Raw genomic sequence first — 13,842 nt, 5'->3', positions numbered from 1 at the left:
GTCTGACTGCGACTCAGGTAATCATCTCACAGTTCATGGGTTCAAGCCCCACGTCAGGCTCTGTGCTGACAGCTCAGAGCCTGGAGCCTGCTTCAGATTCTATGTCTCCCTCTCTCTCTCTCTCTCTGCCTCTCCCCTGCTCTCTCTCTCTCTCAAAAATGAACAAATGTTAAAAAATTTAAAAAAAAGCATTAGAACCTCTCCTGATAGATTGTAGGCATACTAAAACATCATCAGTGACCTATTTCAATAGAAGTTTAAAAAATCATTTTAAGAAAGCAAGACATATGTGCATGTATTGTATACATATGAATACAAGTATATGTGTATTTATATTTTGCAAGTCTCAGTAGTAATTTTTTGAGTAGTAATTTGCATGTTTTTAATTTTGAGGTAGAACTTACATATGATAAAATGTACAAGTTTTAAGTATACAGATTAATGAATATTTACACATATGTATACCTGTTAATGAACACTGAGATCAGGATTTGTATTTCCAGACCCCGGAAATCTGTCTTGTGTCCCTACCTCGTCAATAACCTCCCCTAGGGTAACTATTATTCTCATCTTTATCCTGATAATTAATTTTGTCGGTTTTGAAATTTACATAGGCGAATTGATATCACGTGACCTCCTGTGTTAAATTCTTTTATTCAACAAGTCTTTGAGATTCATTCTTATTGTTGCAAGGACAGTATTTCATTCTTTTTTTCATTGCTATATAGCGGTTCAGTATATGAAGCAGCGGTGTGTGCTAAATATTTAAAAACAACTGGTTCTCTGGGGAGAAAAAAAGGAAAAAAAGAAAAAGAAAAAGTCTGATTTGTAGTGTTCGCCAATTTCCATGGCATAAGTATCCCTACAATGGCCAATTGCAAGCTACCGAAATGATCTTGCTGAATGCAACTGGGGGAGAGGTGTGTAAGCAGTATCGTTTCCCACTACGTAGGTACAATGGATATAAATGCCCTCAGAAACATAGATAGTAAAATGTAGTAATGTAAGAGAATGTGATTACTTTCATTGTATATTCTTTTTGTTGTAAATAACATTTGTCTAATTATAAGTTTCTATAATTTAACTTTTAAGAACAGTTCTATTTCACAACCTATTTGCAAAACTCCTAAACATTTAGTAATGGTTTCCTATGAGCTTGTATGAGCCAGCACAGTGTGAAATGCTGTAATATGTTTCAATTTATTTGTCCACTGTACTGTTGATGGGCTTGGGGGTTGTTACTAGTTTTTGGCTATTATAAATAAAGCTACTGTGAATATTGGTCTACGGGCCATTTGGTGGGTGTATTTGAATTTCTATTGGCTCTGCACTCCAGGAATGGAATTTCTGGGTCTTACGTTATCCTTTTTAAAAACAGATGGAAATATTTTGGATAGAAGTATAGTTGACTTACACTATTACATTGATTTCAGGGGTACAACACTGTGATTGGACAATGGTATACGTTATGCTCTGCTCACTACAAGGGTAGCTACCATCTGTATACATTTAAACAGCTTTATAGATAGTGCCAAAGAGCTTTCAAAAATAGCTGTGTCCTTTTACACACCCACCAGCAGTGTGTAAGTTGTTCTACATCTTAACTATTTTCTACTTTTCACTATTCTGATGGGTTTGCAGTAGTGTTTTATTAATGTGGGTTTAGTTTGCATTAGACCTGGTAAGTAATGATGCTGAGAATCTTTTCAACAGTTTATGAACCTCTTGGGGATTCCTTTGTTAAGTACCTGTTAAGGTCTCTTGTCTGTTTAAATTTTTGATTGATGTGTAGTATTTCCTTATAAGAAACATGAGTAATTTGTCATTTATATGTTTGCAAATATCTTCTCCCACATTCTGCCTTGGTTGTTCATTCCGTAAGGGTGTCCTCTGATAAACAGACATTCCTCAGTTTGATGTAGCCCAATTTATCAATATTTTCCCACGAGTGCTTTCTGTGTTCTGTTCAGGAAATCTTTGCCCTCCCTCTAAGGCAGAATAAGTGTTTCTATGTTTTATTCAAGAAGTTTTATTGTTTTATCTTTCATATTTGGACCGTGACACAACTAATGGGGAATACCAAAGTCACATCTGTTTCCAAAGCAATAACCTTCATGCTGTCTTTCATTCAGTTTTCAATTCCACATGCCCAAGTGTTGTGAGGCTAGAGCGTCTTGTGAGGCACCTTACAGCAGCTGTAACAGTGAGCAGCTTATGAAACTGGTGGCCATACAGACTTGTCCCAGATAATTAAAACGTGGCACTCTATGACATAAGTTGTCACCAAGAAGGAGTCACAGGTGGTGATGAACTCTGAGCATATGTGAAATGACAATGGTGACCGAGGAGATCAAGGAGTTTTCACAGAAAAGTGCAACAGTGGCATTGGACTTCTCATGGGATCTTGGCAGGTGACTCCAGGCTCCTGCCCTATGTGCCTGGTGGCAGGGTCACTGCTCTTGGAAGCTTCCTCACCATTTGCCTTCTGTCACCATTGCCCTTCTGCTGCTCCCAAATATTCTTCTGAGTTTTCTAATGCCTTCATCATTTCTCCAGGCTCATAGAAGAAACTTGCATTGGAGGTTGTCTGAATGAGAGTGTGTGTGCTCCGCCCTGTACCGTGCATGTTCTGTGGAAGCTTTGATTTAGGGGATGGGCAGAGAGAGGGGGAGACACAGAATCCAAAGCAGGCTTCAGGCTCTGAGCTGTCAGCCCAGAGCCTGATGTGGGGCTTGAACTCATGAACCGTGAGATCATGACCTGAGCTGAAGTCAGACCCTTTACTGACTGAGCCACCAAGGTGCCCCTACTCAGCTTCTTTTAGATGTCAAACACCACTCGAGGAAGGTCCAGTTTCATTGTTTGGCCAGTCTTCTCTTGATGCAGGAAGGCATTCTTAATCCACTTATGCTACTATTTTTGAATCTTATCCCTTCAGAAGCTAACAGTTCTTTCATATTCTGGATAATTCTATGATTAAAAATTAATTCATTGCCCTCAAGACCAAATGTCCAAGTAGTTACCTTCGTATTTCTGATGAGTTTAATAGAACCTCTGTTTGAATGTATTAAGCATTTAGTTGCTGCTAAATGCTAAACATATTTTGTCTGCAGGCTGAAAATACCAGAGTGTATTTGTTTTCCATTATTGATTTTATGGGCTTACAATCCACCTATTTAGGATTAATGACATGAACATGTTATTGCTTTGGAAATTTTAATAACCATGTTAGTATTCATGGCCTAAATAATTTACTCTTTCCCTGGATCCTGGAACATTTATTTAGGGTTGGTATCTCTTGTTCACAGAAGATAAAGAATGCTCCGACTTCTTCGCTGTCACTGCTTCCTCTGTTTTCACTTTCAGGACTTTTGTCCAATATCCTGAAATATCAACAAAATATGATGTCGTTCATTCATTCCTTAGTTCAACAATTTCAATGGCATTGTGAGCACAATGTGAATGTGGCCTCATGGAAAGAAGCATTTTGACTTAATTTTACTCTTTTCTTTCATAGCAATTCCCAAAAGACACAATCAATGAAGAAGTGATAGAATTTTTGAATCCTTACTTTGAAATGGCTGACTACAACATCGAAACTGCTAAACGCGTATGTGGGAATGTAGCTGGTCTTTGTTCCTGGACCAAAGCCATGGCTTCCTTCTTTTCTATAAACAGAGAAGTGTTGCCTCTAAAGGTGAGCCCCCTAGCTGGAACTGCGTGATGTGCGCCTGCAAGGGCGCTCAAGGCCAACTGGCCTTGTCTTCTCAGAGTGTACAGTAACCTTTGGCCTCTGGTGTTATTGTACTCAAGTCCACAGGGAGGGCAAGGGACAGAACTGCCGAGCACAGGACATTTCTCTTCTCTGTAATAGCACTCCAGTTCAGAATTGTACAAGTCGAAGCATGGACTTTCTACAAGGGCGCCACGTTGACTGTGGGCTGCTGGATATTTTTGCTCCACAATGTTAACTTGGAAAAAAGAAACACAGAAAACCATAGCGTAGAATACCCTGATAAATGTCCTGCTGGGAATGTTACAACCGAGGCAGGGTTGGCACACCATTGGTGGCCGGTGTTGGTTGCAAGGTATGATGTGGTGTTCCCTCTCCTCTCCTTTACCTCGGGAAGGAAACTGAATGTTCTCTGTTCTTTAATGTGATTTGAGAATATGCCTGTTTTCCTTCGAGTAATTGCATTTTTAAGCTTCATATGTACACGCTCCCCCACCACCACTGACAGTCTCTGGCAGATGCAGAGGCAGATACATGTTTTGGAAATAGACTACCGATGGCTCAGGGATCACACGTGTGGCCTGGTGGATTATTTCACTTTTGTGTAACTTTGATCTCTCTCAACCATCGACTAAAATCCACTTATGTTTATAAACTACCCAAGGAGCTTAATAATCATGATAAAAATAACTGAGAGTGGAAAAGACGATAGGGATAGAGTTGCAAATCTGATTTTATTTTCTAATTGTTACCATACCAGGGTCATTTACTCAGTGGCTGAGGCCCCTTGGGGTCCTAGGGCAACTTAAAAGAACAAAGATTTACTTGGCTCAGAGAACTTTAGAGGATGTAAATGATGTCATTTTGTCAACATTATGAATTTGGGAACCATTTGAAGACTCCAGCATAGCTTAAAAGTGGACATTCTGATATTGATGAATTAGAAGCACCATATCAAGCGCAAAATACAGAGCATCCTTTGCAAATGTTTCGAGTGAATGAGCATACAGTGTCTTTAAGGGAATTACTGTTGAATGCACGATGGGTAGCTTTTGTTGTAATTGTTTTTTAAACAAAATGAGCTGGAGTCAGTACCAAATAATGGCCATTCTAAATAAGGCTTGCATGAGAACAATGAAATCCCCTCTTCAATTCCAGTACATTTCAGCCTCCACCCGGTCCCAGGACAGTCCAGGTCATGCAGTAGGAAGTGAAGAGCATCACGAGGGGGAGCCTTTTACTCGCTCCTAGAAACTCCGCTTTTCTTTCTGAGCAGTCGGTCCTGGAGGTGCAATGAGCACCCAGCCTGTGGGAGCCTTGAGTGGATCAGGTCCCCGCTAATGTTCAGTCCTGAAAATAACTGCAGTTACAGACAGCCTCTGTCTGTACCGCTTAGGGAGACGGGGAAGATGGAGGGAGGGAGTGCTGGTCGTCATCCGGGTGAATATGTGAAGCGACGCAGACTGCCGCCTCTGACTTCGTGTGTCCCTGCAGGGGCTTCACCCGTGAGCCCCTGCTTCCTGAATGAGGACAGATTAAGGACACTTTCCTTCATTGCCAGCTGGAACCTCCTCAACCTTGAGCCATGATGGAGACCCTGGGGGGGGCTGCTTTCCTTTATTCTGCAATCCCTGTAGACGGGCCAAGCGACCTCTCGGAGAGGAAAACTTAAATACCGGCTACAACGATGGCGATTTAGACTCTACTCAATTTAATGATAATGAGATTTCTCCTTGAAAACCATGAAAACCATGAATATCAGTCCATATAAACAGAATGTTTAAAAACAGTAGAGCCTTCAATATTAAACTTGGACAAAAATATCTATTTTTTTTAAAAGTTTATTAAGTTTTGAGAGAGAGAGAGTGGGGGAGGAGCAGAGCAAGCGGAGGACAGAGGATCTGAAGCGGGCTCTGCACTGACAGCAGAGAGCCTGATGTGGGGCTCAAACTCACGAACCATGAGATCGTGACCTGAGCCAAAGCCAGAACTTAACCGACTGAGCCATCCAGGCACCCCTCTTTTAAGCCACTGCAACAGGTGCAATTTAGAGCTGACCTGAGAAAAAAAATGTGCGAAGAGTGAGATCCTTTCTAAACTGTAGTTGTTAAGCTTGTCATTGGTTCTAGTAAGTAATGGAACTTTGAATTTCTCTTAAAGAATTATTCTGCCAAAGTTTGGGAGCCTGAGGTTTCCAGATAGGAAAATGATTTTACTTCCAAAAAACTTTTTCAAGGTAATCTTTTCTTCTGAAACACCCCAGAAAGAATGTGGCCCTTATAGCGGATTACCCCATTAAAGTCAAGTTTAACATTTTGGAGACTTAAAAAGGAAAAAAAAAATTGATTTCAAAAAATTAGTTAAAACGTCTAAATTCCTGTATGCATGGGCTATTTTCTACATCTCTTTTGCTCAAATTGCTTTTGAATATGTCTTTTGAGTCAAATTTAGTAGCTTCCTTAAAACATATACTTTTGATTAGCCACAGCTCAAGGTACCAGTTGTTTTAAGGAAGGCGAACGATATATGAAAACCACAGCAACTACATCAAGATCACCACGACTCACAACATTTATTTTTAGTGAATAATCATGTTCCATCCTTTATCTTGGTTTAACATTCTCATCAACAGTGAGGAGTCCTACTAGGCAGATGCTTCTTAATATTCTGGTTTTTCTTTCTCTACAGTCCTTAATATTACAATGTGCTATAAGGTACCTATATGCATTAAATATTGCAATGCTTTCATCTCAGGACTGGAAAACTCTGGCCCACAGGCCAAATCTAGCCCACACCTGTATTTGTATGGCTTGTGAAATAAGGAGAATTTTTACATTTTTTTCTTTTTCTTTTTTAAGTTTATCTATTTTGACAGAGACAGAGATAGCATTAGTGGGGGAAGGGCAGAGAGAGAGAGAGAGAGAGAGAGAGAGAGAGAGAGAGAGAGAGATTCCGAAGCAGGCTCTGCGCTGCCAGCACAGAGCCCAATGCACGACTCAAACTCACAAAGCCATGAGATCATGACCTGAGCCAAAACCAAGAGGCGGACGCTTCACTGACTGAGCCACACAGATGTCCAGAATTTTTGCATTTTTACATGGCTTTGAAATAAGTGCCTGAACAATAGCCTTGATTTTGCCTCTTACCCAAAATGTCTAAAATATTTACTATCTGACACTTTAAAATTCTCTGACTTCTAGTGAATTATAATTTTCTGCTTAGAAACATTTATATCAAGTCCACATTAAGGTTTGATCTTGACTGAATGCAGCTTGAGAAGACTCTAGGGGTAGAACAGAGAAGAGATATGAGCACCGCCGAGTTCTCCGACTCTGAGATGCTGGCGGCTTGGTTTGCTGTGCATCCTTCACCTTGATGTGTCCTGTGCAGGCCAACTTGGTGGTGCAGGAGAATCGCTACGTCTTGGCCATGCAGGATCTGCAGAAGGCCCAGGCCGAGCTGGACGACAAGCAAGCAGAGCTCGACGTGGTGCAAGCTGAGTATGAGCAGGCCATGACTGAAAAGCAGGTAACTGTCCTGTGGCCTGGGAGGGACCTTCGTACACCAACGTGGCTCTTGTAAACCCTTTGTTCCTTTGCTGCCTTCTCTCTCCAAGGGTTTGGTTCCCAGAAGGGATTGATTTTGCATAGACACGTTACATATACAACATATAATCCCTCACTAAGCCCTGGAGTTTGTTCCTAACACACGCCAGGGACCTTGGTGAGAGGTCAGGATGGTCAGCCAAGATAGGAGTAGGTTCTGGAACATAAACATTCTGAGTCTCCTTACTGATGGCAATGGCACAGCACCTCATGAGGCACTTTCTGTTACAGTTTTCAAATCCTGACCTCCCACTTCATCTCATTTAACCTTTGAAACAGTTTTGCAAGGGATGCAAGGTGGACATTTTAATTCTTACTTTGGAGATAGGAACTGAGGTCCAGAGGGTGGCTCCGGGTCTTGGGCTGGACAGTCTGGACTAGACCTTGGCCTTCTGGTGTCCACTCCAGGCCTCTCTGCTGGACCTACGTGGCTGACCACATGGCTGCATCCTGATGGCCATCTACCGTCTTCTCAGCCTGTGCATACTTTGCAGCTGGAGGACCTTTCAGAATCTGGGTTCATACATCTCTGAGCCACTAGGCAACAACAACTTCTTTATCTTACTTATACTAATTCCAGTTCCACTGGGGACTCTTTGCGGCTGGAAATGCAGGCAGCGTTAATGCAGACCTAGTGTAGCTTATGCTACAGAGCTCCTCACTTGTCTAGGCTTCTAGGAGCTGGGGTTCCTGGGATTTGTAGTGTTTTAGGGGAAGGGAAACCGGGTTATGACTGGCAAGCTTTTGTGTATAAGCATAGAGAAAATGCCTAGAAATTTCAGAGGAAAGGCACCAGAGTTTCTAAGTCACCAGGACTTTGTAGTGATTTTTTTCCCTCTCACTCTAAATACATGTTCACGTGGCTGTTTTGTATTTGTAAAACAATCTCTAATTGTCTCCTTTTTAAAAAAAAATTTTAAGTTTATTTGTTTGAGACAGAGATAGAGCAAGCAGGGGAGGGGCAGAGAGAGAGGGAGACAAATATTCCCAGGCAGGCTCCATGCTGTCGGCAAAGGGCCTGATGTGGGGCCTGGACACACAATCTGTGAGATCATGACCTGAACCCAAACCAAGAGTTGGACACTTAGTCCACTGAGCCACCCAGGTGTCCCTCTAATAATTTTGTTAAAGTGGACTGCCCCCCCCCACCCACCCAGATTATATAAGCTTCTGGCCCCATAAAATCTGTATCTGCCTCTGATAAATCCTGCATTTGTTAAATAAGAGGTAGATTCACTCTGTTCTTTCCTTGATGATTTTCTGGAGTTTCCTCCTGCCCCTTCTCAGTCCTCTCTTGTCAGGATTGAGATTCCTGCTCTGGTAGTCCATTCTCTTATGGGAGTCCCAGCAAGGGAACTTCGATAAACACTTCAGTTTCACTATATGCAGAACGAGTGATACTTTTGCTTAAAGATAAATCGCCGGAAAGCAAAATAAGAGCTTTTTAGAAATTTTAGAGAAGTAACTATGTAACCTGTTTGGGTTTGTTAATTATGCTCTGTGAGATTCACTTATCATAATATAAGGAGACAATTAGCATCACAATTTGAAAGCGCCTACTTCAGAAACTATGGGGAAGGCATACTCATTTCTACCATGTTGGACCCTCACCTATGTTGGGAGATGCTACCGAATACACTAAAAGTATTTTACGCCTCATCTTATTATGTTTCAGTTGTAACATTTTTGCATTAATTCATTCAATATGCTTTTTTGGTTTTGAGCATCTGCTGTTAGGACCATACAAGACCTGCTCCCGTAGAGGTATGGCTCTGACTTGAAAACTTGTTTCAACAAATGTCAAGCTTTTAAATTAAAAAAAACACAAAATCTGGCTGTGAGTGTATCTACCTCGCACACGCTGGGGTGAATCTGACCGTTAGTCTCTTTGTGGCTCCTTCCTCCTGCATAGGGCTCCTTGAGAGTCCAGGAGGCCCACAGGCTTATGGAAGGCAGGGAGGGGCAGGGCACCCAAGCCCACAGTTCATCATGGTCAGATGGATAAGCTCACGACTCAGGCCTGTGTGTCCCCTGAAGAAGTGTGTGCCCTGCTCCTCTCTGCACAGGGCAGTGCCTTTTGGGGGACCCATTTCCCTAGGGCCTCTGGACAGCTAGTCACTCTCTGGGAGTACTAACAGACAGTGGGCTGGGACACTGCCCAAAGAACCCAGGGGATTCTGCTCCCTGCCCCCACCAAGCTCGGGGGTGGGGGTGGGGGGAGCTGCTTTAACTCTCATGAATCTGCTCCTCTCTCTTCCCTGTACCCTCATCCCCTAAAGGAGTGTGGGGTCCCAGAAAAAAAAAAAGCCAGAGAGGAGGGCCCTGGCCATTTTCTTATTTGGCCAATTGGGAGTTGGGATGATGAAATTCAGGAAGAAAACCTGATCTTTTTTTTTTTTTAAAGTTTATTTATTTTGAGACAGAGAGAGAGAGTACAAGCAGGGAAGGGGCAGAGAGGGAAGGAGAAAGAGAATCTCAAGCAGGATCTGCACTGTTAGCGCAGAGCCCAGCCTGGGACTTGAACTCTCGAACCGCGAGATCATGACCTGAGCCAAAATCAAGAGTCTGACGCTTAACCAACTGAGCCACCCAGGTGCCCCAAGACAACCTAATCTTAAAAATAGCTTTTACATGAAAAGTTTGTTTCAAAGGGAGGCAGAAATAAGTGATGCAATGTCATACTTCCCAGCTGATATCTTTCTTCTTGGGGAGAAACAAACAAATATGGGCCATATAGACGTGGGGGTGCACCCCAGCTGGGTTTTAGGTTTTCTGCATTAACTCTAGGGGGAAAGGAAAACAGAGCAGACTAGAATCCCAGAGAAAAAACTAGGATAAATATCTTGCTTTTGAAAAACACTGTATTGGGTTGTTATTACAAAAGCAACTGGTGTTCCTTGCGGAAAATACACATAGGTAATCCTGGAAATGAACTCTAAAGTTCATTTTAGATAAAGAGCAAAGTATTTGCTGTCTGAACATATTCCTTGATTTACATATGTTTTAAAAATATATGTAAAATATAACATTTAAAAATATAATTCAACACATAACTGCTTTATAAGTTGAATTTTTAACTTAGTCATATATCATGAATATCTTTCTTAGTTATGAAAATTTTCACAAGATAATTTTTAATGGCTTCAGAGTATTTTTATTCACTGGCACACCAAAATTTATTTAAATAATGCTCTATTTTATTAGACATTTAGCATATATAACATATAAATATATACTATATTATGTGTAACGTATACATATGTTTTAAATGAACTTCAGTGACTGGTCCTGTAGCTAAATCTTTAACTATTCCACTGTTACTTCATACATATAAGTTTTTATAAGTAGAATTAGCAGTTGTCTCAGAGAGAGGCCCATTTGTTTCTAAGAACCGAGCACTGAGTGGCCACAGCATGTGGAAGTCTGGCTCAAGTCTTTTATTGCCATGCAGAGCGCCAGGGAGGGACTGGCTGAGCCAGGTGTCACTGGGATTTGTGAGCGAGCCTCAAAACACCACAGTCTGGGGATAATCTAAAGTTTCACCTAAAGAAAAAGGAGATGTGGAGTTAGATAAGGCAATAATGGTGCTAGAATTTTAACATGAGAAGTATTCCTGATTTTCAAGCAAAGATATGTATTTTTTTTTTACTTTTCTTTGTGCTTTATGATATTAGTAAGTATGCTTGTATTTTATTTCTATTCTTATAGGGAAGTCATAAATGATGCAGATCTCTATTATCTCTTAGTTATTAACATGTGGGGAGAGTCTGACCCGTTGGCTTGGGACCCTACATGAAGGTTTATAAGAGACAGTCTCTGGCTGACACAGGCACAAAGGCACTGAATCTTATGCTTCCTAGGAAATAAATGGCTCCCGGGTCTCAGAAGGGCAGATAATATATAATAGTTTAAAATCATATTTTTGAGCCAGAGGCTGTATTTTTCTGAACATAAATTTCCTTCTGATTATGGCCCTTTTTAGACCTTGCTCGAAGATGCCGAGAGGTGCAGACATAAGATGCAGACCGCCTCCACACTGATTGGTGGCTTGGCAGGAGAAAAGGAAAGGTGGACGGAACAAAGTAAAGAGTTTGCTGCACAAACAAAAAGACTTGTAGGTATGTGTGCAAGTTCCTTTACTGATCAGATTATATGTTGACCACAGTAGGGAGTTAGCAAAGTGGAACTTTTATCAGAATACAAACCAACATTCTAGTACTTCAAATTCCTGTGTGTGTGTGTGTATGTGTGTGTGTGTGTGTGTGTGTGTGTGTGTGTGTGTGTGTGTGCAGATATTTCAGAAGGATGAATATTGGTCTGGCATCTATGCAACCCTGAGTAGATGTATTAATGACCTTCAACATCTTATCAGGTCGTTTTTCTTTTTTTTTTTTTTTTTTTTTTTTTATATATATGAAATTTATTGTCAAATTGGTTTCCATACAACACCCAGTGCTCATCCCAAAAGGTGCCCTCCTCAGTACCCATCACCCACCCTCTCCTCCCTCCCACCCCCCATCAACCCTCAGTTTGCTCTCAGTTCTCAACAGTCTCTTATGCTTTGGCTCTCTCCCACTCTAACCTCTTTTTTTTTTTTTTTTCCCCTCCCCCATGGGTTTCTCTTAAGTTTCTCCGGATCCACATAAGAGTGAAACCATATGGTATCTGTCTTTCTCTGTATGGCTTATTTCACTTAGCATCACACTCTCCAGTTCCATCCACGTTGCTACAAAAGGCCATATTTCATTTTTTCTCATTGCCACGTAGTACTCCATTGTGTATATAAACCACAATTTCTTTATCCATTCATCAGTTGATGGACATTTAGGCTCTTTCCATAATTTGGCTATTGTTGAGAGTGCTGCTATGAACATTGGGGTACAAGTTCCCCTATGCATCAGTACTCCTGTGTCCCTTGGATAAATTCCTAGCAGTGCTATTGCTGGGTCATAGGGTAGGTCTATTTTTAATTTTCTGAAGAACCTCCACACTGCTTTCCAGAGCGGCTGCACCAATTTGCATTCCCACCAACAGTGCAAGAGGGTTCCCGTTTCTCCACATCCTCTCCAGCATCTATAGTCTCCTGATTTGTTCATTTTGGCCAGTCTGACTGGCGTGAGGTGATACCTGAGTGTGGTTTTGATTTGTATTTCCCTGATAAGGAGCGACGCTGAACATCTTTTCATGTGCCTGTTGGCCATCCGGATGTCTTCTTTAGAGAAGTGTCTATTCATGTTTTCTGCCCATTTCTTCACTGGGTTATTTGCTTTTCGGGTGTGGACTTTGGTGAGCTCTTTATAGATTTTGGATACTAGCCCTTTGTCCGATATGTCATTTGCAAATATCTTTTCCCATTCCGTTGGTTGCCTTTTAGTTTTGTTGGTTGTTTCCTTTGCTGTGCAGAAGCTTTTTATCTTCATAAGGTCCCAGTAATTCACTTTTGCTTTTAATTCCCTTGCCTTTGGGGATGTGTCGAGTAAGAGATTGCTACGGCTGAGGTCAGAGAGGTCTTTTCCTGTTTTCTCCTCTAAGGTTTTGATGGTTTCCTGTCTCACATTCAGGTCCTTTATCCATTTTGAGTTTATTTTTGTGAATGGTGTGAGAAAGTGGTCTAGTTTCAACCTTCTGCATGTTGCTGTCCAGTTCTCCCAGCACCATTTGTTAAAGAGACTGTCTTTTTTCCATTGGATGTTCTTTCCTGCTTTGTCAAAGATGAGTTGGCCATACATTTGTGGGTCTAGTTCTGGGGTTTCTATTCTATTCCATTGGTCTATGTGTCTGTTTTTCTGCCAATACCATGCTGTCTTGATGATGACAGCTTTGTAGTAGAGGCTAAAGTCTGGGATTGTGATGCCTCCTGCTTTGGTCTTCTTCTTCAAAATTACTTTGGCTATTCGGGGCCTTTTGTGGTTCCATATGAATTTTAGGATTGCTTGTTCTAGTTTCGAGAAGAATGCTGGTGCAATTTTGATTGGGATTGCATTGAATGTGTAGATAGCTTTGGGTAGTATTGACATTTTGATAATATTTATTCTTCCAATCCATGAGCAGGGAATGTCTTTCCATTTCTTTAAATCTTCTTCAATTACCTTCATAAGCTTTCTATAGTTTTCAGCATACAGATCCTTTACATCTTTGGTTAGATTTATTCCTAGGTATTTTATGCTTCTTGGTGCAATTGTGAATGGGATCAGTTTCTTTATTTGTCTTTCTGTTGCTTCATTATTAGTGTATAAGAATGCAACTGATTTCTGTACATTGATTTTGTATCCTGCAACTTTGCTGAATTCATGTATCAGTTCTAGCAGACTTTTGGTGGAGTCTATCGGATTTTCCATGTATAATATCATGTCATCTGCAAAGAGCGAAAGCTTGACTTCATCTTTGCCAATTTTGACGCCTTTGATTTCCTTTTGTTGTCTGATTGCTGTTGCTAGAACTTCCAGCACTATGTTAAACAACAGCGGTGAGAGTGGGCATCCCTGTCGTGTTCCTGATCTCAGG

At 41.2% G+C, this 13,842-nt stretch overlaps 1 protein-coding gene across 1 annotated transcript in view; it reads left to right on the top strand.

Annotated features, from left to right (window-relative positions):
- The window catches only part of DNAH5 (dynein axonemal heavy chain 5), a 244,685-nt gene that overhangs the window by 174,595 nt on the left and 56,248 nt on the right, over positions 1-13,842 (top strand). Inside the window, exons 60-62 of the mRNA XM_086676209.1 lie at positions 3,518-3,697; positions 7,124-7,261; positions 11,321-11,456. Of these exons, the coding sequence (XP_086532335.1) occupies positions 3,518-3,697; positions 7,124-7,261; positions 11,321-11,456 (454 nt within the window). The remainder of the gene's footprint in view (positions 1-3,517; positions 3,698-7,123; positions 7,262-11,320; positions 11,457-13,842) is intronic.

Source organism: Puma concolor, chromosome A1, assembly GCF_028749965.1.
Source record: "Puma concolor isolate L17-30 chromosome A1, mPumCon1.1.hap2, whole genome shotgun sequence".
NCBI classification, from domain to species: domain Eukaryota; kingdom Metazoa; phylum Chordata; class Mammalia; order Carnivora; family Felidae; genus Puma; species Puma concolor.
Note: the sequence above shows the minus strand (reverse complement) of the source record. Positions and strands in the feature narration are given on the sequence as shown.